At 33.2% G+C, this 27,264-nt stretch overlaps 1 protein-coding gene and 2 non-coding genes across 3 annotated transcripts; 2 read left to right on the top strand and 1 right to left on the bottom strand.

The window, feature by feature from the left end:
* The first annotated feature begins 13,449 nt into the window (after positions 1 to 13,449).
* Positions 13,450 to 25,356, top strand: LOC133182688 (D-beta-hydroxybutyrate dehydrogenase, mitochondrial-like). Its single transcript, XM_061317540.1, has 7 exons — positions 13,450 to 13,558; positions 19,277 to 19,513; positions 22,816 to 23,016; positions 23,613 to 23,765; positions 24,013 to 24,206; positions 24,634 to 24,864; positions 25,212 to 25,356. Exons 1-7 carry the CDS (start codon positions 13,450 to 13,452, stop codon positions 25,305 to 25,307), a joined length of 1,221 nt encoding a protein of 406 aa, XP_061173524.1. The 3' UTR covers positions 25,308 to 25,356.
* On the bottom strand, positions 14,921 to 14,993 carry Trnak-uuu (transfer RNA lysine (anticodon UUU)). The gene has a single exon. It is a non-coding gene; the product is annotated as a tRNA-Lys (tRNA).
* Trnam-cau (transfer RNA methionine (anticodon CAU)) lies at positions 15,655 to 15,745 on the top strand. Its single transcript is given in 2 exon segments — positions 15,655 to 15,691; positions 15,710 to 15,745. It is a non-coding gene; the product is annotated as a tRNA-Met (tRNA).
* Positions 25,357 to 27,264: the final 1,908 nt, after the last annotated feature.

Genomic DNA, 27,264 nt, shown 5'->3' with positions numbered 1-27,264 from the left:
AAAAAAGTCACTTAAAGTTAATGAAATATCAACGTTCTCTGTAATGTAGAACCAATAGAAATTTGATTTAAAAAAAAAAAAAAACGGAAGACCTAAACACCGGTTCAGAAAACTTGCATTTACCTGCTGAAATGACAAAATATAACCATGAAAGCCAATCAGAGAAAGGATCAGTCCATGCATTTGATTATTATTGTATTTTCCACATCAAATAAAAACTCGAATATCATTACAAGAAAAGTAATATTGAATGACGCCTGAACGAATTGAACGGAAATCTCCCCCTTTGGAATTTGTAATGTAGAATTTTATCTGTATACACTGTGAAATGATTGTAATATTGTTTAATCTATAATTACTGTTTTGCATTTAAGCAGCTAGTTGATTGAATGTCAACTTGATTCGTGCTTAACAGAAATAAGCAATATTAACACAAAAGGGAATACAAAACGCGTTAATACCCACCGGTGCAAGCAGACTAGAGCGCCCCTAGCGCCCAGAAATCACTCCAAGTCATTACTTTTTGCAGCAGTATGGTGCAAAAACACGCAAATAATGATGATTGTATTTCTAATTAGGCTTGGATTGCTTCAGATCATCATTTAAAGATGGAAAGCAAATGAGTGATCAAACGGCTTCAAAATCAGTCATATCGGCCAATTTTTCAGATTTGGGACAAAATAGAAATAACGGAATAGCAAATCTATTTGCACCTAGGGAAATTACGTCGCCATGTTGGGGAAGGTAATTGGTATTGTAGTAACTGCGACGAACACCAGACTGGAACCTTTTAAGCCACAACTCGTGTCACGCTTTTGCGCGGATAATCCCGACAAGACCACATTTTAATTATCTCGACGAGTACAATAATGAGAGAAAGGTATGCAAGAGAAAGCGATGTGGTTACTTCTGTCTGTCGAGGGAAGACTATAAATAACTTTAACACGCAGCATATAGTGACCACGCAACGATTAGTTACATATTGATAAAATGTATTTGCACATTACTAAACCACTTTAAGCTGCTTTGAACTACATTGAATTGATATTGTATATGGATTTGCAATAAGCATCATTTTTACCTCACAAATTCAGAGCTATAGATTCATACTGTACATGTATATTTTGAAAAATAAATGCCTTAAATAAATTACTAATGCAAAATATCTTCGTATTGACCATGGTTTGTCTTCTGACTTTCACAACTGTGCCACTTTAAAAAAAATGTTCAATGCTTTTGAAAACCGATATCGTGCTTTTGATAGTGTCCATTTCATTGTTAAGATCTGTTACCGGAGCCACTATATGGGTTCAGCAATTCTCGCCTTTATTAATTGGCTCTTTTTCCTTCACTATCTTATTTTCAGACGGAGTGAGATACAGACTAATCTCTCGATTTACAGATTTGGGGTTTCTCTCTGTTCTTTTTCCGCAATATTGTTTCTTGACCGTTTAAACGGAAAATATGGTTATAAATATCATATGTCTTTTGCAGATATAATTGAAATTCTAAACCTCCATTACTGACTGGGTCGTTTAAAAAAATGATACTTTTTTATTTTAGTGAGAAAGAAGCGATTTTCTATTCAAATTTCCTAATAAAAAGGCATTTTTGCCACAGAAAAAGTTCACAAAATAAATGAATGGGGGAAAAGAGCTCAGTACAATTCTATATTTACTTATTTATTAATATAATTGATCTTTTGCTAACATATACATGTACGTACAATACTTATATCTTTTTTCAAAGACCTATCCTAATGAAATTATATTAATTACACTTTTTCTAAGTGAAATTATGGAGATAACGAACAGTATTCAAGCTCAAAAGTCCATTAAACAATACAAAATAGGAGCAGAGCAAACACGGACCTCCAAAACATCAGAGGTGTGATCAGGTGCCATGGAGGAGTGAGCATCCCCTGCCGACCGGTCACACCCGCCGTGTGCTTCTTGTCATGATCGGGAAATAACGGAAAAATCCGTCGACAATTCAGTGTGTAAATAATGGCCTAACAATTAGTATGAAAAACGTCAGTCAGCATTTGACTCAGTGATAAATTGTATTTGCTGACAAGGTCATTGTATCGACCATAGAACTTATAAAAACTGATGAATTTAAACGAGACTGCTGATATTCTTGCTTCATCAACTTGTTTGTCAGTAATTTACCTCGTTTTAGAAATTGTACATACGTAGAGCATGCTCTTGCGTATCGAATCAACTGAGAGATATAAACCCCGTATGCAGGTGATGAAGGTATATTGCTGCATAAGTAAGGGAAGTTGACGATTGAAAAGTTAAATTCATCACGTTTATCATAAAGCTTGGTTGTTAGATCACCATTAACGTCTTTTTCAAGTAAAATATCCAAATATGAAACAGATGTGTCAGACTCCGTGGTATCTTTTATCTCAAGCTCACCGGGATATATCATATCGACATAAGATTGGAAATAACCATTGTTAATTGACAATACGTCGTCGATAAATCTAAATGTCGAGTTCAAGGCCACAGCAAGTGTTTTCTTCTTTTCACGTATCAGATTTTGGACAAATTCTGCTTTATATGAATACAAAAAAATGAGTAAGATCTTGTAATTACTTGAGTTAAAACAATCCATTCAAGGAATACCACCTCCACCACCACCACCAACAACAAATAAATAAAAAAAATAAATAATTAAATAATTAAAAAATAATAAACTTAAACTAAATACTTTTTATTTCTATGTAAATCTATGATCTCCTGCCCCCCCCCCCCGCCCCCAATCCGCGGAGTGGGGGACATGATTTGAAGAAACTTTAATTTACACTATCTGAGTATGCTTCCATATGACTAATATGGCTTTTCCTTTCTTGAGAAGAAGATTTTTTTATATATATTCCTTTATAAAATTGCGGCTCCGTACTCCTCCCGGGGGTCATGATTTGGACAAATTTGAATCTATGTAATTAATGAAGTTTAATCTTTTCTGGCCCAGTGGTTCTTGAGAAGAAGATTTTTAAAAGATGTCATTAAATTTTTACTATTTCTTATTTATCTCCTCTTGGAATCCTCTTCACCCATGGATGCTTTGTGGCAGTCTTGGTTGAAATTGGCCTAGTGGTTCTGCAGAAGTCGAGACTGTGAAAAATTAAGACGACATATGAACGCCGAACACCCTTCAATCAGAAAAGCTCACCTGAGCCTTTGGCTCAGGTGAGCTAATTAATGCAATTTTCAGATCTTCTTTTAGATGATATTGAAAATGCCCCATTTCAGTCATAAACATTTAATGTAGTAAATTGATACAGTAGCATGAAATGGTACATAAGACTGAAAGCAGCATTACTCTTCATATACTAGATCATATGTCTGTAACGTATTTTAATAATCAGATTTGACTCATTCTGAAATCTCCCAATGTCTTAATGATAGAATCATAATAATAACAATTGTATTGTTACTCCCATGAATATAACCAAACCAATTTCCTCCGTTTTAGGAGTCAAACCTGTTAATACTTGACATTAAAATATGACGCTTTCTAGAATTAGTTGGTACGAAATACAATTATCTTTCTAAAATCTAAACGGTTCCGGGCTGTTCCAGGACAGAGGTGACAAACGAAGGAGGGATTGTCCAGATATTCATAAGTCATTTGTTTTTAACACTTTAAAAAATGCATTACAGCTTCGAACAGGTATTATTTCTCTAAACAGCTACAGGCACTGGGTATAAAGACGACAGTAACCTGTGTCATGTGGTTGATGTATCCTATTTAGTCAGATTATATTGCTAATCCATCATTGAGATCCCTACCTGAATCATGGGTATCTCTCGCAGGGACCAGGGTCATTTTGCTCTTATATTAGACCAAGATGCCCCTCTTCGAATTACTAGTATACAAAGGTCGCTTTTGGGTCAAAAGCCAATCATCTCAAGAGGTGTGAAACATGATACATTCAAAATTTTAATGGGTTAAAAGATACACTTTCAAAATTGCTATAAAGCACAACATTCAAGTCTCATGTTGTAAAACAATATTTAAAGTATTAAGGCTTGTAATATACTCTCCATTACAAGCTCTCTCATTTATGTATTAATTTTTGTATTGTCAAAAATAATGAGGCTTGGAATACAATTTTGGTTACTAGTACTCAAATTGCTTTCATAAAAATCAGACAGATTGAATTTTTTGCTCAATTTTAAATGTTATGTGAAAATATAAATCAAAAGCACTGCAAAGGTAAGCATAAGATAAGAACTCAAATTATATCTACTCATCTTTAAGAAAAATCTGTCTAAAAGTTCAAATTTTGAAATTCTTTAACCATCATTACAAACATCCTGTACAATATTTAGGATACCATGCTTATAATAAAAGTTTACAAATTCAAATATTTGTTGCAAGCTCTACTCCATTTTGAGAACAGCTGAAATTATGACATCACTGATTACATCATCGGTGACTTCATGGTATTATAATTTTCCCGATTTTTTTGCAATATCATAATTTTAGATTAATATGATTGTCTATGGTATTTTGGTATTTTTGGTATCATGCTTGATATTCATATTATGCACATTTAGATGTGTGACATATATTATGAAACACCCTGTACAAGTATATAATGATGGTTATCATTATATACAAGTATATAATGATGGTTAAGGAATTTCAAAATTTAGTCCTATGAGACAAATACAGAGTAATGCGTCAATATTAGTAAAGTATGATTACTTATTTTAAACAAATATTTCATTAATAACTTTAATTAAAAGTTTTTTTCCTCCCGTATATACGTCAGTTATATTCGGCAGTGAAGATGTAGTCTTCCTTGAAAAGTCAATAAATTACCATTTCTTAAATATTTTTGGCATGTTATTTAAGGGACAGTGAACATATCAGATCTCCCGCTAACGAAGAATAAGATAAAACCTATATATTCATCCTATAAATTGGATGGGAAAATATATAGATAATGTTCAATGTTTTATAGTTGGAAATGAAATTTATTTCACAAGTAGGACAAAACCTTTTTATATTTTCACGAGTGTGAAGCATAGGTAAATTTATATAAATCTATCCCACTAATGAAATAAATTCCATTTCATACTGCATTTAGTTGACTGATTCTCTTTCAATTGGGTTTTCCTTTTGCCTCTATCGACTATTAGCTGTCGCTTAGATATGACATCACACAACCGCTTGACATGATGTCACAGACTATAACACTGTATTAGGTTGCACAACAGTATTAAATTTTGCTATATATTCTTACCAAAAATGCGCAACTTTGAGTAGGTGGTATTAATTGAAAACAAACTTTTGAGAAGTTTCCTTTTCAGATCTTGTAAAACAATTCTTTATAAAGATTTTAGTACCAAAAAATACATAGCCATCCAGCAAGGCACGCAAGTTTGTTTCGGTCGAAGTCGAGCAGGTGCTTGAAAATCAAGTCCAGGACCTAATCACTAACCACTCAAATACAGTATATAGAAAAATCAGCACGCCTAAATTATTATGAATCTAGTCAGTACAGGAAGTTTACAAATTGTTTTTCATCTCATAAAAAAATTCAGCTCCAGTCTCGTGTTAAAATGCCCGAATCGGAAGGGAAGATTCAGGAATTATTTTGCGTCAGCCATGATTTGACGTGAACCTCAAGTGAAATACTGTTAAAGAAATGACAGGCAAAAGAAAATGCAATAATCAGACAATTCACTCGCAAGACAGATTTGTTGATATTTTCACTGAATACCCCTTTTTGCTATATTTGCAACAGTGAGATACTGTAATTTATTACATTTTCAACAGTGATGTAATTTATGCATTAAATAAAAGTTGTATATTTAAGGAATGAATTTTATAGGTGCCCAAGTTATACTGAGTGACCTGGGTTGGGGCAGTTTATGCTTTATAAACCGCGAAGCGGTTTCTAAATAGCGTAAACTGTTCCAACCCAGGTTATACAAGTATAACTTGGGTAGCTATTAAATTTATTTCTATGATTTAATTTTCTATCATTAATTGTAAAAAATAAGAAAATTTTCCTTTTCAAAAAGGCCTGCAAGTTTTTCAGATTTTAATGTAATTTCAAGCGGATTGATACGTTTTTGACTTAAGTTATTGTGACGTAGGCAACACAGGTTATACGATTTAAGCGAATTTTGCTATCCAATCAAATGGCGTGTTATATAACCAAAATTAAATTATTTGAAAGTGATTATTTTCACAGTGAAAAATATCAAAGTGATATTTTTCATTGAAAAAAAACAAACAAACAAATTGCAGCAAATCTCAAAATTTCCTTCCCTTCACAAAAGTGTTATTAAAATATCTTTAACCCTTGTGAGATATAGGTGAGCAATTGTAAGATTGAAAAGAAAAACACGTTTTTTAAAAAAGAAGAATTTGGATAAACTTTTTCAGTTTAGTCAGTGTTAGGATGATATCACTCTTGCTATCTAGTGTACACAATCTTCTTGAAGGGAAGGAGAATTTTGCCGCGAATTTGTAACTATAGGATCTTCACAACGAAAATAACACGTCTGTAAAATTATTAATTTTAGTCAATGGATAAATAGAGGATATTCAATGGTTTGTAGTTGGATATGGAATTTATTTCACGATTGGGACAAGGATTTTTAGATATTTTCGTGCGATGCACGAGTGAAAATATCAAAAATCCTGTCTCACGAGTGAAATAAGATCTATATCGAACTACAAAACTTTGAATTTTCTGTTTATTACATTTTCATTAATTTCCATTTGCCTGTCTTTTCTTAACACAGTGGTCATAGGCTGTAACGTCATAGTTGGGCGGTTGAAACGTCATAGCTTAGCAATTGTAAGACTGAAAACATTGTAACAGGGATTTCAGCAACATAATTGGGAAGAAATTGGCAGTTTTATCTCTTTCAAGATGGTTTAGATACTATCTATATCTTATGACAGGGCACAGATTATTTTCACTTACTTTGATATCCTTTCACACTGTAACAGAATATCAATTCGATATCCTTTCACACTATGACAGAATATAACTATTCAATAAAAAATCACAGTATTTCACTGTTGAAAATGTAATAAATAGTTATATCTTACCATAAATAATCAGCTGTATTATTCCTTGATAAAACAGAATACAAACTGTTCAATACCTGGTATATCTCTTATGTATCTTTATTGCTAATTTAGAACTCCGTTATTCAAATTTTGAACTGTTATTTGCAAATTCATATGAAACTTCAAATTCGTGAACGTAAAAGCTAAAAGTGAGATATATTCTTTGAATAAGGTATCATTGCATTTTATCGTTAATCATTGATCAAAAGACAATTCATTTTTTAGTCTTCTGTCGGTGATCCCATATTTAGTTTGGTGCAATTCATGAAACTCTTATGTAAAGCCATCTGTTCAATTTTGGTTTGTTTGTGCGACCTGCATATGGGTGTGTCAATTGTCTTATTCAACATTCATGCATGTTAGCTGATCAGCTGTGGATATGCATATGGCATTCGTAAACACTGAAAGGTTTGGAAGAAGCGTGCCATCGTGTCAATAACAGCCTTTGGCGGGGTCCAAAAATACCAGTGTCAGGATCTGTATCAACAAGAAGTCCCCAGCACTGCTAAACACCATAGAGTAGTAAATGTATCTGCGTCTAGAGGATATTTTATTTATTTTCTGCTCCGAGTGCCATCTTCTATGCGGATTTCTTAATAAAACCATCACTTGTTTTTCTTGGTGGTTGTGAAAACAAGCGAAGACTATTAGAGTAAGGCCGTGATTGAATTTAGCCTGACTTTGCTCGGTTTTGTTTAGATTAAGACAAGATCGCTGGAATCTAATCTCACTTAATTTGAGATTTCTGGACAAATAATAATATTTGGTCGAAAACTGCGTCGCTAATGTATCTAGGGGACACAAAGACAGAAACCTTTCCACTGTTAAGATAGCGATAGTGGTTTGATTGTTATCGACAGTGAAATTTCCCCTGCAGCCCTAACAGACGTTACAACTATCACTTAATGAATCACGTCAAATTTAAAATGAGTGAAACATTTTATTTTCTGTTTAAATTTCAGAAGTATATTATACTTTGAAAATAGCTTCAGAATCATTCCCAATCATTATCAATCAGATCATTCAGTTTCTTAACTTACTCTATTCAAAAAGCAGCAGGTTACTGTAACTTGACACAAAAAAGGCAGTCTTTTAAAATGATGATATTGTCAACATTGTACTGCTTATAAATAGTATGCCATTCATTGTTAATTCATGAATCATCTCCACATCCACAAATTTGATGGTTTTGATAAATGAAATGCAATTTATCTGCAATTTGGTATGTTAAATTACTAATTTCTGGAGATCCTTTCAGCATATGACATATGCGTAATGATTATCCAAAAGTGCATTTCATTTATTGATAGCATTTAGTTAATCCTACATGAAAAAAAGCAAAGTTATTTTGCATTCGGGGGTTAAATTAATAATATTACGTCTTTTGTTTCTGGTATAACATTTAACATATGCGACATTATGAAGTTTCCTCTCTATAAATTCTTTATAAATGAATTTCAGTTTTACACATAAATATTCTCAGCTTAATAAAAATCGAAATACATGTATTCATTGATTTAAATTTCAGCTATTTTGTATTACCACAATAAATATGTAAAAACGAGACTAAAATGGAGAGAAAAAAAAACCTACGCCGCATCTCCTCGATCCTAGAGATTTCCCTTCACATAACTTAAATGTTAAAGAATTTCTAATTTTTCGCTTTTGGAAAAAATTTTTTTTCAATTAGATTCAATATGCTATATTTTGTATTTCTCAAGACTATTTTAAAAGATAAAAAAAAAAAATTAACATTTGAATCTGACATTCAAGTTTTTTTTCCAAATTCTTTAACATTTAACACTTAACACAGAGGTCCTGGCATTAAAAGTGTATATCAATTATATAACATAGTTCAATACATCAATCTTATAAGTTTATATCATCCAATTTTACATGTATAATGAGCAATTTTTTAATTCTGTACGTGTATTGTACAAGTAAACTCTTCCAGTTTCTTTAAGCCCGGTCTTCACAATATTTACAAAAAAGGGGAAAAAAGAAAACATTAAATTGGCTCGAAGTACGATTTTTCATATGCATGTATATATATATATATATATATATATATATATATATATATATATATATATATATATATATATATATATATATATATATATATTCAATTGCCAATGTGTACATGACTAATTAGTCATGTACTCATTGGTCATTGAAAATTGTTAATTAGTGAAAGACACTAGTATATGCCACCACCACCCCCTCCATGAACAAGCTCCATCTGACATATATATAATTTCTCAGTCACTGAAGTGTTTAGTGTCCATAAATTTCTTTATTCAAAAGAAAGAGTCTAAATGCGATAGTTTTGATAAGCTTCATCGGGTGTATTAAGCAGTAATGGAGAGGGTTGATTGTTTAAATGGACTGGACAATGAAGACATAACCTGAAGGGCCGATTGAAAGGATTCTGAAAGGCTATCGCGGGTTTATCGGGGTAACTGAATCGACCATAGATTCTTCACATTTCAAACAACTTACTTCATAAGCTCAAGAGATGTGAAAGTAGCGTAACTCTCTTGATCACATATAACGCCCCCTGGCGGTAACTTTTTGATGTGTTCTTCACCGTCCATCGGCTGATCGGAAAGATATCATTAATTTATTGCTGTAAATGTCTTCATGATTTTTCTTTCTATTCGTTTCATGGCTTCTAATGGAATATAAGGTTAATTTTATACCAATATTTTGTTTTAACAGTGAAGTGTACAGTGGTTTGCAAAGTGCAATTAGGTGGTCAGACTTGTGTCTTTAATAGTACGCTACAAATTATCTGTTATAACATAGAAAATAATCACATAATTTTAAAATAGAAAATTACCACAATGCTAGATTTTTAGAAGAGCATTCTAGAATCAGGAAATGTTTTAAAATACAGGATTATCATGAAATATAAATACAAAATTATGCTTGTTTTGTATGTTTTTTTATTCCATTTCACATACATGTAAACATTTAATGTTCTTTTGATCCAAAATTTGAATATATGTGATTTAAGTTTTAATAAACACTAAGTCTCTCAGTTTTTACATATTGTTTTAAAAAGTTTTAACATTGTTTTGAAAGTATTTTGTCTTGCATAAATGGTCGTTGTTTAGAATGTTTTATAATTGAAAAGAAATCTTAAGATTGATATCTTCAGCAAAATTGTGTTTTAAACAATGTCATAAGATAAACAGTCAAGATACTGGGTCAGATAGAGTACATGGATATAACATCATATGGATCGACATACCATTAAATGGACACAGGCAAGGAACCTTAACTTGTGATTATACAATGTACTGTGTTAAAAGAAATACATCACGACCACGTTCGACAATGGCAAATTCATCAACATATTGAAATAATAGTTTAATAAGAAGAATTCCCTTTGTTTAACACAAGCGATGTAATAGTAACTCGAACATCTGTGACATGTAAGGAAATTAACACTAAACAGTACATTTAAAAATTTTAAAAGTACAAGAAAATAATAGACAATTCTAATAAAACACGAAATGCTCTTAATTAACTCAATTTCAAATTAAAAAAAAATCATAAATCTTCTTCAGTTTTGTACTCTAAGACATAAGTAGTGACTGTTCCTTCGCCAAAAGCCCAGAACTGGAAATGAAAGCTACGGGTCTTTCGGATGAAACCATAAAAACTGAGGCCCCGTCTCACGGTAGGAGTTGGTGACGTCTCGTATGAGTTAAAAATTCTCTCAAGGGATTTAAAACAACTTGTACGAAGATTTTAACAATTTAGTTTATGGAATGAAGTAAATTCCATGTCATCGTGAATGATAAAAATATTTTTTCCAATACAAAGTATCTTGAAGCAAATGCACATATACCTGCAATACAAAAATCCTTTTTGCCTTGCTTCAGGGCGCACCTATGGTCACCTAACGTACGAGAACCCTCCCCCTTTTTTTGAAAAAGTAAAGAAACAGACAACTCGTTCGAAGGAATTCTAAAGTAAATACACTGTTACCGCAGTGAATATATAGTCAGAGAAAAGAGGTCTTCTCAATTTTAAGTGTTTTCATTGTTGTAATCATACATATCAAACAGACACCGGGATTTCTTTTCTCTGGGATGCTTATCATAAGGTTTGGCTGGACAGCTAGCAGCACATGAGAAAATACAATGGAGACTCTCTCTCTCTCGCTCCCGTTTACAGCAGAAAAACGTATACACACTGATCAATGATACTTTTTTACTACATGGACTTTAAATGACAACTCTTGCTGGAAGAATGAGAAAGGTGAACGTTGAAAACGAAGTACTACCTTCTTGTCTCAAAAAACCTACAGTGTATCGGATGCTCAGCTTCATTTAACATTTGTTAATCGAATCGCCCATGTATTTTTTAAATTGCTGTAAACTAATCCTTCAATGATGTATGTATATATGTGCTCGTTTTCACTCTTTTTAATTTAAGATACTTGGCTTTGGAAAATAATTTTATCTCAACTCGGAGAAAATCATTTTTTTTAACTTTATATGTCAATTAAATGAAAAATATATTACTGTCTCCGGGTTTTCAATGGTTCCATCAAATTTTTTTTTTTGAAATTTCATCGAAAAATTCTTTTACAAATAATCACATGAACTATTGATCCCACTGATTCAACGTTCTTCATTTCTATAGATGAAAACAATCTTTGTTTTTCAAATTTTACAATTCCTTTCTGTTATGGGTTGAAATTAGGGTTCATGTTTGCAACTGCAATCCTGACATAAAATGAACTATATATATTATATTATATTATATTATATTATATTATATTATATTATATTATATTATATTTTATATATATATATATATATATATATATATATATATAATTATATATCGAATTTCTTGCATTTATAGAAAATTTACACAAAAAGTCTGTACAGATCGGTCAAAACTTGAACACTATTCAACATAAGAATCATTAACATCTTTCTGAGGAAATGAAGCGTTTTTGTGTTCTTTCGGTAACTTTTATTACAGTTTTGGATTGAAATATTATGAAAGGTTCTTAACATCCAATGTGACCCCTTTCCTGCCCCTAGCAATACCAACTGTTTCAGCAGACTAAAACTACTAGTATTAAGGGTTATTGATTGATTGATTGATTCGAGAATTTTTCTAAATATAGAGAGACGTCACCATATACCAGTGAAGGGCTTCAAATTTTGACCTTTACTCGGCACTCAGGGCCATTGAGCAGTGAAGGATCTTTATCGTGCCAGCGCCTGCCGTGACACGGGGCCTCGGTTTTAAGGTCTCATCCGAAGGACCCGCAACTTTCACTTCAAAGTCCCAAGCGCATGGCGAAGGAACAGTTGCTACCCATTTTTTATCGACTTAGGTCAGTCGCGGCCTAGATTCGAACTCACGACCTCCCAATCACGGAGCAAACGCTCTATCGACAGAGCTACCGTGAACGGTCATTAAGGGTTATTAATATTACATGTAAATCCAAATCGTTGCATGATCAAAGCCCCATTGACTAAGTACTACGGAAACTTGCATCAAAATACACTCAAAAAAAGATAAAAGTTTGGTTTTAAATTGAGAAACATTCTAAATGATGGAAGAGTACTGAAGATTTTCAACGCACTTGTAAATGTATGGAGATTGCATGCACTATTATTATACGACTCTTCACGAGAAAAGCTGCAATTCACGATGAAGTTCAACATAAGCACTTACTATAAAAGGCAAACTATATTTCATCATATTTTTTTTCATCAAGCTCTATTTCCATGTAGATAACACAAAGGTAAAATCACTTTGTAATTCTTCTCTTGAGATTATTTTATCTTCGACAACATACACGTTTAATTGGTCGCGGAAGGGGAAAGGTTGGAAAAAGAATACTGACCTGGACCCGATCCTTTCTTACATGGTTAGCATGCTCTATCACTTCTGACATTTGATGCACGTCACTACCTGTCTAAATTTAGTGGGAAAGCGACAAGTCAGAACCCAACGTTTAACAGTGCACTTAGAGATACATCCCTCATACAGTGTACAAACGTGGATACCTGTCGCAAATGAGAATGAAAAAACTCGCTTTGATCAGCATTAACCATCGCTATGGAGCACACAATATGTCAGTACAGAAGTTAGGTCAATAACATTATATTCAACAATTCAAAAAGTGATTTAAAAGCAGAAAATTGAAATACTGTAATACAGCAAGTTGATAATAAAAACACATGCGAACCCCCCCCCCCCCCGTTTCTCCTTCTCTTCTTACGTGTTTCTCTTTTTTCCTCTTTTGTCGCATGAAGTGCACAGTGGTTAGAGTCGCAGAGTGAGGAGTTGATCCTTATGTCGCTGTTAGAATCCACTGCTGGACGTGAGATCGGTGAGACGTATAAATCGAGGTCTCCTGTCCCAGAAGTTGATGGCACGAAAAATACCTCAAAACTCAATGGCTGTAAGTGTTGAATACACGTGTAAATTTGCAGCTTTCAACCAGCAATTGATGGAGTTCCAATATAAGTGAAATGTTCTCGAAGGTACCTCAAGCAAACAAATATTCTTTATCCCCCTCCTACTGCACCTCTTTACATAATTGCGTGTTGTGGCACCAAATTTGAAAAAGTTATATAATATCTATTAACGACTTTTGCGATTTATTTGCAATGTATTTATCATGTAAATTGTAATGAGCTATAATCATATCCCAAGCGACAGTTTTGAACGCAATTTTTCCTTTCAAGAACCTCATCTCTGTTCACCCATCCACCCTAAGGAACAAGCAAAATGCTCATGCAACAGCGCCATTAACACAGTAGGTAGCGCTTCAGTCTTATGATCACAATAACGAGCCATCTGAAGGTTGTGAGTTTTAAACTCAACCCCGGCAATTTTTTTTATCTCTTTCCCTTACAAGATTGCTGAATCATTCTGAAATTTGATTTGCTGATTTCCACTTTACTTTATTTCCTCCATGAACGAAGTCGAAAAAAGAAAACCAAAACAGCTGTCCTCGTGTAACTCAAACAGTTGTGGTCAGATTTAATGACGTTTTTAAGTAACCAGTCTGACTGACTGTAGTGAACTGACATGAAAAAAGAACGGCGACAACACGAGAGTAAGACAACTTAGAGATCAACAATGCGAAAGCAATAGAGAGTAAACAAAGGAGACAATGAGAGGACAATGGAGAGTGAACAAATTAGATATTGAGAGGACGATGGAGAGTTAACAAGGGAGACAATAAGAGGACGAAGAAGAGGGGACACTATAGGGAAACAATGAGAAGTCGATGGAGAGTTAACAAGGGAGACAATGAGAAGTTGATGGAGAGTTAACACAAGGGAAACAACATAAAAACAACAGTGCGAGGAAAGCAGCCGAAACACTTGCTTTGTTACCATCACTACCAATCTTATATAAGGCGGTCCCAAACAGCTCAATGTGGCCTTGGAAATGTCAGTTTCAAACTCCGACATCAATGTTGAGGTCATGCTGTCTGGGACAGTGAAAAGGTAAATAAAGTATCAGGATTATGAGTAAAACATATTGTTAATAACGAATACCATGCTTTTGGCGGTGGAACTCGTATAATACAAGAAATAACAACCGAAGCGTTCGACAAAAAGGCGACGCTTTACAATGGTTGGATCTGTAGGTCTCTGGCTCGTCTGTCCGAAATTTTTCAACCAGAGAGCTACAGTTCAGCAGATAATAAAAAAAGATATTGAAGAAAAAATAAAGATTCTAAAATGCACTAAATTTTATGCTTTATTGTTTTGTGCATAAATTATTGAAATACGAAAAAAAAAAAATTCGTCGCCCACGTTGGGACTCGAACCCAAGACCCTCAGATTAAAAGTCTGATGCTCTACCGACTGAGCTACGCGGGCTCCACATATTACATGTTGTTATAGAAAAATAAGTGGTTATAACCACTAACATCTATAATTATACTTCGTTCTGGCCGAGACCTAGGTAAACTGTTATATGTTAATTATAAGTTTCTGTTTCTATTGAATATCTTCTTCCTATTTTTTTTAAATTAAGCACAATCTCGGTATCAAAAAGCTGAGTATCAATATATTACTTTATATAGTCTATCATATTCAAATTGTTATTGTTTTTCACTTCCGAATCAAAAGGAATTTGAACTTTGCAGTATGCAGGCTTATCAATTTTTTACAATCATGATAAAATCGGTTCGCCGTCAATACTCGGCAAAGCTTAAACTGGTATTGCCTGTCTCTATCGTACATATATCGCGGGGATAGTCTCATTCTCTATCGGTGGCGTAGCGGGAACGACAACTCTGGATAGAGAATGGGCAGAACTGACGGAAATACACGAGATTTGTCGATGATGACTTTGCGCGTCATGCTAGTTTTAGACGACTTATAGACAACCAATATCCTAGAATGATCGTTGACTGCAAAATTATCAATTATACATGTAATATGGACAACTACATTTTTTTTTCTAATATAGGTGAATTCATGGAGTTTTCTGTACACGAAGTTTAAAAAATGAATTTTCAACCTTGATAAATTAAGTGCCTCGGTAGCGCAGTAGGTAGCGCGTCAGTCTCATAATCACACATGCAAGAGCGATCTGAAGGTCGTGAGTTCGATCCTCACCCGGGGCATATATTTTTTCTTCTCTCTCAATGTTTTTTTTTTCCAGAAACTATAAACTTGATAAATGAAACTACATATATATATATATATATATATATATATATATATATATGATTCAAATTTTAAAGATGAAACCGTTTTAAGAAAAATTAGGCACTGTAACTTATGCCATCAAAACCATCCGTGTCCGTGGTTGAAATGTGAAAATAAAAAAATAATAACATAAAATATACAAAAAAAAATGACCTGCATGGATGATGTATTATAAATTATAAATTATTAATTTACCTCTAATATTATGTGTAGAGCTATAATCATAATTCTACACGAGCATTTTTCTCCAACCTTTAACAATCTAAAACATTTGAAAAAAAAATCAAAAAACTATTTTTTTAATATATATATATATATATATATATATATATATATATATATATATATATATATATATATATATATATATATATATATATATATATATATATATATATATATATATATATATATATATATATATATAAAGCAGATCCCTAACCAATATTATGTAGCACTACAAGTACATGCACAAGCTAAGACAGATGTATATCATGTATTTGAATGCTGGCTTTTCGAATTCTTTCTTCTTCTTTTTTTTTTATTATTTTTTTTTTTTATGAAATCCTTATTTCTTTTTGGATACTCAGAAAAATATTCTTTTTTTTTTTTTCAGTTGTTTGCTTGATTCGTTTTGTTTTCAGTCGTATTTTGATTTGATTTTTAAATAAATCTATGAACCTGTATCGGTGTAACTTTCTAAGAAAATTTATTTTTAACAAATACTCATTGATATTTGACATATTATTTTTTCTCGTTTTCAAACTTAGTACCATTGCATACAGCAAGATAAATATTATATACAAGGCATTAGACGACGGTGCAGTGTAACTAACTCATTAAAATGGTCGATGCACTCTACATAAACGACGGTTGCTTACTTCTTAAAATGGCCAATGCACTGTACATACAAAAGTAAATCGAATTTCTATTAACCTCGGTCATAGTTAAAATAATTAATCATTTAACGGAATGTTTTGTCATTGACAACGTGTTTTCGGTAAATTCAAGAGTTATCTTTCTTACCACAGATATATCAGCTGGAGGTCTGTTGAGTCAACTAAACTCTGCAGTTGTTATGGTTCAAGGGGATCATATCCAATATCCTGCCCCTCGGATTTAAACTGAAATTTATACAGAGAAATAAGGAACCTAAAACATGTGCAACGAGGAAACTAAGGAGTTCTGTTATACTGTAATATATGAATGATGATATTTTTCGATTGCTTTCAATATCGCATGAAGTTAGGCAACAGAGTCAGATTTGTGGAAGTAGTTATCACCTCATAAGGGATATACTGAGTCGTAATTAATTAATTAATAAAGATGTGCAGCTTTTTCTGTATTTTGTACTACTGTTAAAAGCCTAAAAAGTGAAACGTTAAAAAAGTCCGCCGGCTGCACCAAAATCTAAATGATTGCACCTCGTCTGCATGAGATGATTAACTGACAATTAACATTCAATTCATGATGACTATCTTATATAGGTACCTCGCTAATGGTAAACAGCTTGTTAGCACTGTACCTAAGTGTCTGTGATTTGACGAAGCGACTTGATAAAACAATTAACCTCGCATTTACGACCCAGAAAATACTTAGTAAATCTACGATACTATTGTAATCAAAATGCAATTCTGAGCTGATGCATATCAATGATTTGTATTCACACTTAATATACATGCAGAGTGGTTGGTGTTATTAGAACATGTACGTATGTGTTTAAAAGTATTACTTACTATTGAGTCAAAGCAAATGCCATTAAGTTTTGCGAAAAAAATAATCAATAATGTTTAGGAACAATAGGAAATATTTTGTTTTGTGAAGAATTTATATAGTATCGTAAAATGAGGGAATATAAAAGAAACTCTGCTAATATTCACAAATCAAAAAAACTTCATAGACAACATGTACAAGCTGGGGGATTGGTTGGTTGGTCCTTACTTTTTCCTAGAATAGTCTTTTGCAGCAAATTTAGAATGGAAATTTTCATTGTTGTCTATACAGTAATTAGACAACATGTTCAAGTTAGGGACCTGGGGTGGGCTGGGTGGCTCCCATTTTATCCTAGAACAATCTTTTACAGCTAATTTAGAATGGAAATTTTCTTTGAAAAGCACCCCCTCCCCCCAAAAAAAACTTTACGAGTATTGGACAGTTTATCTTTTCTTCAATAATCTCTTTTTCTTTTCCTTGTCAATATCCCCTCCTTTCCAATACTTTGAAATATGTTCATGAAATATATACAGAAAATCAGGGAACTATATACTTACTTAGTATATCTGCAGAAATACAAGTGCAAACATATATAATTTAATCTCTGCTGTACATAAGAAATATATAGTACAAGAGATATTTCTGTCTTTGAATGAAAGGTGAAAAACAGTCGAAAAGACAGGCAAACATATTTTATTTACGTTTTGGTATAATTATAATTTAGTTAATTACAGCTAAGTTTTTAATTCATTTATTAATTTAAAACTGAAATTTATAATGACAATTAATACCTCATAGTTTCTTGCGACTAGAGTAGAAACACGCCTTTCTTGTCATAAAAAATAAGATATACATTAGTGGATTTGTCACTCACCTTAATCCTCTTAAACTCTATAACTTCAGTAACTTCATCCTCTCTTGTTTGCAGAAGATTTCACTGTCCACTCGGTTGGTGGTCTCTACATGTTTGGTCCACGTTGATTGGCCGAGGTTTAGTGTTGGTCAAAACAATCGATTTTCTCACGCTTGGAGTTCGCGCCATGAGTGGGGATGCGTTTCATCCCAGGTGCAGGGATTGTGTAATCAACACTGATCAAGCTCTAGATTTCATAACTGTGTTTCGTATACAGTCGCTGACCTTATCGTATACCAATTAAGAATGCATTGAAGTGAAAAAGTGTGTTTTAAGATCAAAAGTCTTGGTCTCCGATATTATACAGCACCAGGGACATAATATGTATAAAGTATCTTGAGATTTTCTACATGCGCGTCATTTATCACATTCGACTACATGTCACTACAAAATGATTAGTAAATATTTTTATCAAAAAAAATATACATTACGAGCAGCTGGAGTTAACGCAAGATTCTATGATATACTTGTGTCCTTAAATATTGAGCCCAGGTTTGAAGGTATAAGATGTATTTGCTCATCAACATGACCTAGGAATGTGCTTCCCAAATATGATGCTTGTAACGAAGTGCTACATATAACTAAATAATTGATAAAAGATGCATTACAAACATTTAATTCACGCAATTTGGGGCAAGTAAAATAAAAAGGTCTCCGCATTTTCGGGGGGGGGGGGGGGATGGGGGGCTGCTAGTTGCGCCGCTCGTAAACTCACTAATTATGAGACGAAAGAGACGTAAGAGACCCAGGAATATATATATATTGTTCTTTACTCAAACGTGTGAAATCAACACCTGTACAAGAAGCTTATCTTCAATAGGTGACAACTGTGTAGACGTCCCCACTAAAGTCCCTGGCTCCAAAATGGAGGAGGATATTTTAGAGTGGTTGATATATGTCGTATCCTATGTAATCTTGCTCCTGCTAATTTATGTGAACATTTATTTTATTCTTGCATTGTTGGTGGTGTATGTGATATTTCGGTATGTCCAGTCAAAATGTAAGAAACTACTTCCGGTGAAGAATAGAGCTGTTCTAGTGACGGGCTGTGACAGAGGTTAGAACATTTTATGTCATTTTTTGAAAAAGAGTTAATTTATTAAGAACAGCATCCTATACATAAAAGAACACGCGGTCACCTGACAAAAACTATATTTTTTATTGGTGTAATTAAAAATCATGCTTGAAAATGTGTGACATGACAATTATTGATGTTTTGATTGGCCATGATACAAGAAAGTTATTGAATATTTATTATGGTGTATCCTGATTTATTTGGACGAAGGGGCGGAGACTCGTGCTTCGCACTCGTCACCGCCCTTCGTCCAAATAAATCAGGATACACCATAATAAATATTCAATAACTATTACTTATATATATATATATATATATATATATATATATATATATATATATATATATATATATATATATATATATATATATATATATATATATATAAGAAATATAACTATCATCCATTTATGAATTATACCATTGAAACCATTGTTTTCATAGTTGACTTGCTAATTTCACCCAAAGGAATACACCAATAAACAATCGCAGGATAGATGTGCTTTAAATGCAGATAAAATCACTGTTAATCACAGTTACGCTTTATTCATGTATCAGTATTTGTGAAATCATTATCTTTCAATGTGGTTTCCCATCTATCAATATCTGCAGGTGATTCTTAATTATTTAACGGTATATGTAGTACGGGTTAACTGTGTTTTCGTTTTTTTATCTCTCATTTAAATCAGATTTTTCACAATTAGGACGGTGCTGGTTTTAGAGGGAAGTCTGGGACAGGGCTCCCTCTTTCGTGACCTAAAATTGAGTCTTTCAGTTGTTAGCTAAAAATAACTCAAAAACGTCATTACCAAAAAAAAAAAAAAAAAAAAAAAAAAAAAATTAAAAAGTCTGGGAGTTTCCTCGCGCAAACCGCTTCCCCCCCCCCCCCCCCACCATGGCTTATGAAAAACACAAAATAATCGTTCCATACAAAAAATACTCTTTTAATGTAAAGTGGGGTACTTTCTGTATGGAATGATTATTTTGCGTTTTTTCCCGATTTTCCTACAGTATACTTGATAAATAAGTGTAATAAATATGATTTGTGAAGAAATGTCCAAAAAGGCCCAGGGTTAAATATTTGGGGCTGGGGATCGAGGGAGGTGGGGTGGGGTGGTCCTGTCCACAAGTACCTGCTGTAATGAACAAAAAAAAAAAAAACAAACAAACAGAAAACAAAGAAAGAAAGAAAGAAAAACAAAGAAAGTAAAATTCATTCCCAAACGTAAAAAAACCATTTCGTGGTGGTGGGGTCCACGTTTTCTAGGAAGGGGGGAGGGGTCCCAAGTCATTTTGTATTTGTTTCAGTTTATACTTTTAATAAGTCTGCAAATTCCGGGGGGGGGGGTGGAATGATAGATTTACCCGTGTCACTGAATATGGATAAAAAAAATTCAATATTAAACGTATTACAGCATTATTCTATATTTAAAGAATATGTTTAATTAAAATATTTGAAACATAACTTTTTACCATCTGATTAAAATTAGATCCTTTATGCTCGATCCTATATTTTGATATGTCGCTGTAAGGCGACATACCAAAATACAGGAGCGTGAAGGATCTAATTTTAATTAGATTAAACTTTTAAAAATTTTATATCACAATGGGCATCATAATAATTGTTCAATATTCTGTAATTTGTTTTCTTTAAAAAAAATTCTTGAATCAGAATCCATCGTCATGTCACAGTCGTACACTATTGATGGCTGACCATGCAATGACTGAGGGTATACAGTCGACATCTACATGTATTGTCTTTACAACTCGCTGCTGTATACTGTGTATTTCTCTCTGTTTCCTCCTGTTGTGCGTAAATTCTGAGTCGCTCGAATCAATGGACTGTCGATTCGAAAGATAAAAGTAGATATTACGTTTAATTTTCTTTTGCTTCATAATTTCTTGTGCGTGTAACTCTTCATCTCCCTTATCTGCTTATTAACATGATTAAGCTGTTTCACAACAAGAAAAAGGGAGAAAGAATGCATATTTCGTTAAACAAAATTTGTTTACCCATGAAAGTATTTTATATATATATATTTTTTTTAAATCACACCTTGGTCCATTCCTGTTTGGAGTGAAATCTACAATAATAAACTAGATATTGTTTGGAAATAATTACGACGCAAAAACTTAGTGTAATGTTGGGGGGTCTGTTCAAGGAAATCTCTCTCTCTCTCTCTTTCAAATATCGTAATTAATATTCCTTATAATGTGACAAGAGTCCATTATTAGGCTTCTCAAGCTGTAGGTTACAATAACTTTGCTTCTCAAATATATGCAAGTTGACATATAGGTACAGAGATTTTCCCCAAGCCGTTCTCGTTCAAATCATTTGTACCCCCTCAACCCTCGCCGGGAACTTTTAATAATGTAACAGCTAGAACGGTAAGGTACATGTAGTCTTACCAGTATTTAACCACGATTCAGTCACTTCAGCATCTCTGAAGACAGACAACACAAAGATTCTCCTTAAAGCTTTACGGTAAATTTTTAGGCTTTCTTTCATATATACATGTACATTCAAAGCTCCCATAGAATTAGCTGCAGAACTGTAGAATTATGGTTTAATATTTTAATCTTGGACCATAACGCTACAGATCCCGTAATGCAAATATATAGAGGATATTCAATGTTTTGTTGATGAATATGGAATTTATTTCACAAGTGGGACAGGATTTTTTTTATATTTTCACGAGTGCGAAGCACGAGTGAAAATATAAAAAAATCCTGTCTCACGAGTGAAATAAATTCCATATTCATCTACAAAACATTGATTTTTCTGTTTATTACATTTTCTTTGATTTTCCCTTTGCCTCTGTCTTTTCTTAACACAGTGTCATAGGCTTGACGTCATAGTTGAACGGTTGAGACGTCACAGCTTAGCAGTTCTGAGATTGAAAACATTACATAGCATGGCTTTTAGCAACATATTTGGGAAGAAATTTGCAGTTTTAGCTGTATCAAGTTACTATCTCTATCTTATGACAGTCCAGAAATTATTTTTTACTTACTTTGATATCCTTTCACACTGTGAGAGAATATCATCTTGGTATCCTTTCACACTATGAGAGAATATCACTTTTATTCAATAAATAAATCACAGTATTTCACTGTTGAAAATGTAATAATATATGTTATTTCCTTTATGTCTGCGATGCTCTGCTCATGAAAAACTCCATTCAACATAACCTTACATGTACATAAACATTGATAGATAGAAAATGAGAACGATGTATTTTCTTCTATATGCTGTTTACAAAATATGCCACACGCCTTTTCAGGGTTTGGTTTCCACTTTGCTAAATACTTAGATGACGTGGGATTCATAGTCTATGCAGGAGTCCTAAGCAAAGACGGCACAGGCGCAAAGAAGTTGAAGTCCAAAAGTTCAAAAAGACTTCATGTTCTTCAACTGGACGTCACCAGTGAAAAGGACATCAAGGAAGTTGTGACGTACATCAATGCGAATACTAAAAGTAACGGTGCGTGATGATTTAAAAATCTAATTTAAAAAAATGCATGATGAGTGGAATGAATATTATAGGGTAATGAGCATCAGGGATGGGTCCTCCATTTTGTAACCCAAAGTTTAGTAAAGATTCTTTACTAAGCTTTGGGTCACAAAATGGAGGACCCAGACTCCAGGGACTACTCTAAATCCTCAATTTTTTAATACTGACATTTTATAAAGTTTTGATAGTACTTTTAATATATATAAACTACATTCATTCAAATGATAAATTAATATTTTGAGTGATACATGTAAATGATTTACTGTTGACGGTTGATAAAGCTTTTTTTTAACGGAAACTGATGTATTGGAAATTTAATAAAATTTCAGTTAACTTATTTTGTGTTTATTTGAATGCCTCTATGGACTTACAATAATGCTAGAGTTATTTAGTAAATCCTCTCTTTAAATTGTTTCGATATAATAATGAAAAATAACAGTACACTGACAGGTATAATGATTTGAAGTAATAATGGATCAAACTTGGAATTCATTATGGAAACATAAATACATGTATAACTGAAGAAAGGAATAGTTGTTTTCATATACATATATTTCATTTCTTAGGTTTATGGGGTGTTATAAACAACGCTGGTGTAAATGTATTTGGAGACGTTGAAACAACGCCAATGGAGCAATACGAGAGATGTCTGTCCATAAACTTGTATGGGATGATACGTGTCACTCAAAATGTGCTCCCCCTCATACGGCAATCTCAAGGTAACTTCCTGGTTATCTCCAACAGATTGCAAAGTAGAAATGCAATGCAAAAATATAAGTATTTTAATTATTCATAAGTTTTAAGACTTTCATTAACATCAATGTAATATAAACGATTTTAGAATCATAAGCGTATTTTTACATGATGAACATACCCATACAATAAATTCTTGCTAAGTAATTCACGAATATATTTGCACGCGCAAAATACATGAAATAATTCCTTTTGTCCATATTTTTGATTCAGGACGAATTGTCAATATATCGAGTGTGATGGGGAGATACTCATCTCCCGGAGACAGCGCCTATCACATCTCTAAACATGGAATAGAGTCTATGACGGACAGTCTGAGGATGGAAATGCGAGCCCTTGGGGTGGGAGTCAGCATCGTAGAGCCAGGGCATTATGACGCTGCTACGACCTGTAGCAATCCAGAAATTGTAATTGTGGTGGTATTGCAAAGATAGATACGCAATCTGTAAAATTGCATTTGTCGCAAATAGCTCTTTGAAGTTAACAACTTATATTTTTATATTCATTCTCCGGTATCAATTTTGTGTTTATTTTTGCCAACAATCTATGAAAAAAAATCATTTCAATCTTTAAGAATTAAGGGAGGAGGGGTAAAAGAATACAATCTTAGGATTGGCAAAATTCTTTCTTTTCCTGTATGTCTATTATGGCTATAGTCTATATTTATATTTAATGGATAGGAGGAGGACATCGAATCAATACATGCAAATTTCCAAATCCTACGAAAGTGAGGGGTTGGGGTAGGGGGTAAATTAAACATATTATGAAGTGCCAAATACCGGTGCATCTATATAAGGAGAATTCCTTATACAAACAATGTTAATCATCTTTCAGGTGAAAATCCGTCGTCATGAAGTAGACATTCAGTGGGAGAGGGCCTCGGAGGAAGTGAAGAATTTCTATGGCAAGGCCTACTTCTATAGATTTTTCAATAGAGATAACAGGAAGAACTCGGCAGATTCCCCTGATAGGGTCATAGATGCTGTGGTGGACGCACTGCTAAACGAGAGTCCCAGGGCTCGATATCTGGTCCCAGGAAGCTCCAGAATGATAGATGTTTATGCGGTCAGTATATATATATATATATATATATATATATATATATATATATATATATATATATATATATATATATAATATATAATATATATATATATATATATATATATATATATATATATATATATATATATATATATATATATATAATATATATATATATATATATATATATATATATATATATATATATATATATATATATATATATATATATATATATATATATATATATTGGATGAATAATATTGTTGGGGGGGGGGGGGCTCAAATGAATTCTTGTCATTTCTGTTGCTCGATTTGCTATACAAGATACATAAATTTACAATAAACCATCGAATTTTTTTTTGTAGGAAATAGGAAGGTTTTATGGATTCTTTCCAGAAATTATTAGCGATGTTGTCCTCACGTGGTTTACAGGATCTCATAAACCGCAGAAAATAAGATAGCATTCGCTGATTATAAATTAACAAATACTTTGTTGATTTGAAATGCTTTATGTTAAAACACATTTAGACTGAACTGCAGATTTTTATTTTTAATAAATCACTTTCGTAATAAGACAATTTTTTTTTCGTTGCCATCATTTATCAAGGTGTATGCGATGAAAATTCCATTCCTATTGATTTTTTCTTTTAAAAGATTTTGTTATATCTTATAAATAACCTTCTAAAGAAAGTACAACATGAGCCGAAGGCTCAAGTAAGCTTTTCTGATCGAAATTTATCCGTTGTCAAACTTGTCAAAACTTCATTTTTAGAACTACTTGGACATTTTCAACAAAACTTGGCACAGAGTATCCTTGGGTAAAGGGGATTCCAGTTTGTTCAAATGAAGGGCCACGCCCTCTTCCAAGGGGAGATAATTCATGCCCGTAGGAAGCAATTTCACTTTGAGGGGCACAACTATACATTTTCAGTTGGGGTGGGGCACTATCAACTACCAAAAACTACAAAAAAAAGAGGTCATCAGACGTTATTATTGATGCGGCACAATCATATAGTAGCTATATTTTCTAAAGTATTCTTTGTATAGGCAAAATTATTGCCCCCCCCCCCCCCGCATGTAATTACAAATTAGTGAAAAATTAATGGCATCTTTTAAAAATCTTCTTCTCAAGAACAGCAGAGCCGAGATTAGTCATATTTATATGAATAAATCCTCAGGTGGTGTAGATTCAAGTTTGTTCAGATCATGACCCCCGGGGGTAGGGTTGGGCCACAATGGAGGATCAAAGTTTTACACAGGAATACATAGGAAATATCTTTAAAAATCTTCTTCTCAAGAACAGCAAAGCCATGAACGGTCATATTTATATGGAAGCATCCTCAGGTGATGTAGATTCAAGTTTGTTCAAATCATGACCCCCGAGGGTAGGATATATAGGGTAGGATACACAGTGGATGATCAAAGTTTTACATAGGAGTATATAGGAAAAATCTCAAGAACAGCAAAGCCATGGTTGGTTATTTAACTATTCGGAAGTATCCTAAGGTAGTGTGGATTTATGTTCGTTAAAAATCATGACTCCCTGGGGATAGGGTGGGGCCACAATTGATGATTAAAGTTATGCATAGGAATACATAGGAATTTTTTTTAAAAAAATCTTCTTCTCAAGAAGAGCAAAGCTATGATTGGTCATATTTATATGGAAGCATCCCTAGATAGTGTAGAGCTAAAGCGGTGAAAGCCTTGGACAATTACTTTAAACCCCAAGCAAATGTTCTTTACGAGAGGTCTGTGTTTAGAAAGATGAACATACAATGTACAATCAGTTAATAGTACATCATTTAGCATACATGATCCAATTCACACATAAAGACAAATACATGTGTACATGGAAAATCCTTCAAACCTTGATGGAAATTTCAGAGAACAAGATTCATTTGAAGAGTTAAGGCGTCGTCTTTCAGATGCCAAAACATTGGGTTATTATGACAAATCTGAGCCGACAGTCATAGCTGATGCTAGTCGGCGGTGCTTTTGCAAGAGCAAAATGGAGAACATTGTGTTCTTTCATACGCAAGCCGTAGCTTGAGTGATACAGAACATCTCTACTCGCAGACAGAGAAAGAGGCCCTAGCCTTAGTTTGGGCGTGTAATAGGTTTCATGTTTATCTGTAATATTGTACAGACTAGCAGTCAGCTAAAGACAAATAGGAAAAATAACATGAAAAATTAATTTGAAATATCGTTCGACTAAAGCCTCCGACTATTCGACTAAGCTGTACGAGTAAAACTGACATGCTTAGTAAATATTGCTTAAACTCCATACGATGCCATTGTTGTGTAACAAGATACTGTCTTACAGAACACAGTTCTGGATAGTTCTCTGATGCTCTTTCGATCTCGCGTGTTGCCATCGCCATCGGTGTAGCTTCTTTAGCTACAAACCTAACATAAGCA

The sequence above is a fragment of the Saccostrea echinata genome, unplaced genomic scaffold (genome assembly GCF_033153115.1).
Source record: "Saccostrea echinata isolate AGI-Se365-2 ecotype Australia unplaced genomic scaffold, CSIRO_AGI_Sech_v1 ptg000009l, whole genome shotgun sequence".
In the NCBI taxonomy this organism is placed as follows: domain Eukaryota; kingdom Metazoa; phylum Mollusca; class Bivalvia; order Ostreida; family Ostreidae; genus Saccostrea; species Saccostrea echinata.
Note: the sequence above shows the minus strand (reverse complement) of the source record. Positions and strands in the feature narration are given on the sequence as shown.

What these genes read in the sequence shown, in the direction of transcription:
- LOC133182688 (XM_061317540.1), top strand. Translation starts at nt 13,450, where the DNA reads ATGTCGCTGTTAGAATCCACTGCTGGACGTGAGATCGGTGAGACGTAT. An exon ending in CCTCATACGGCAATCTCAAG is followed by an intron (nt 23,766 to 24,012) that starts GTAACTTCCTGG and finishes TTTTTGATTCAG; the next exon opens with GACGAATTGTCAATATATCG. An exon ending in GAATGATAGATGTTTATGCG is followed by an intron (nt 24,865 to 25,211) that starts GTCAGTATATAT and finishes TTTTTTTTGTAG; the next exon opens with GAAATAGGAAGGTTTTATGG.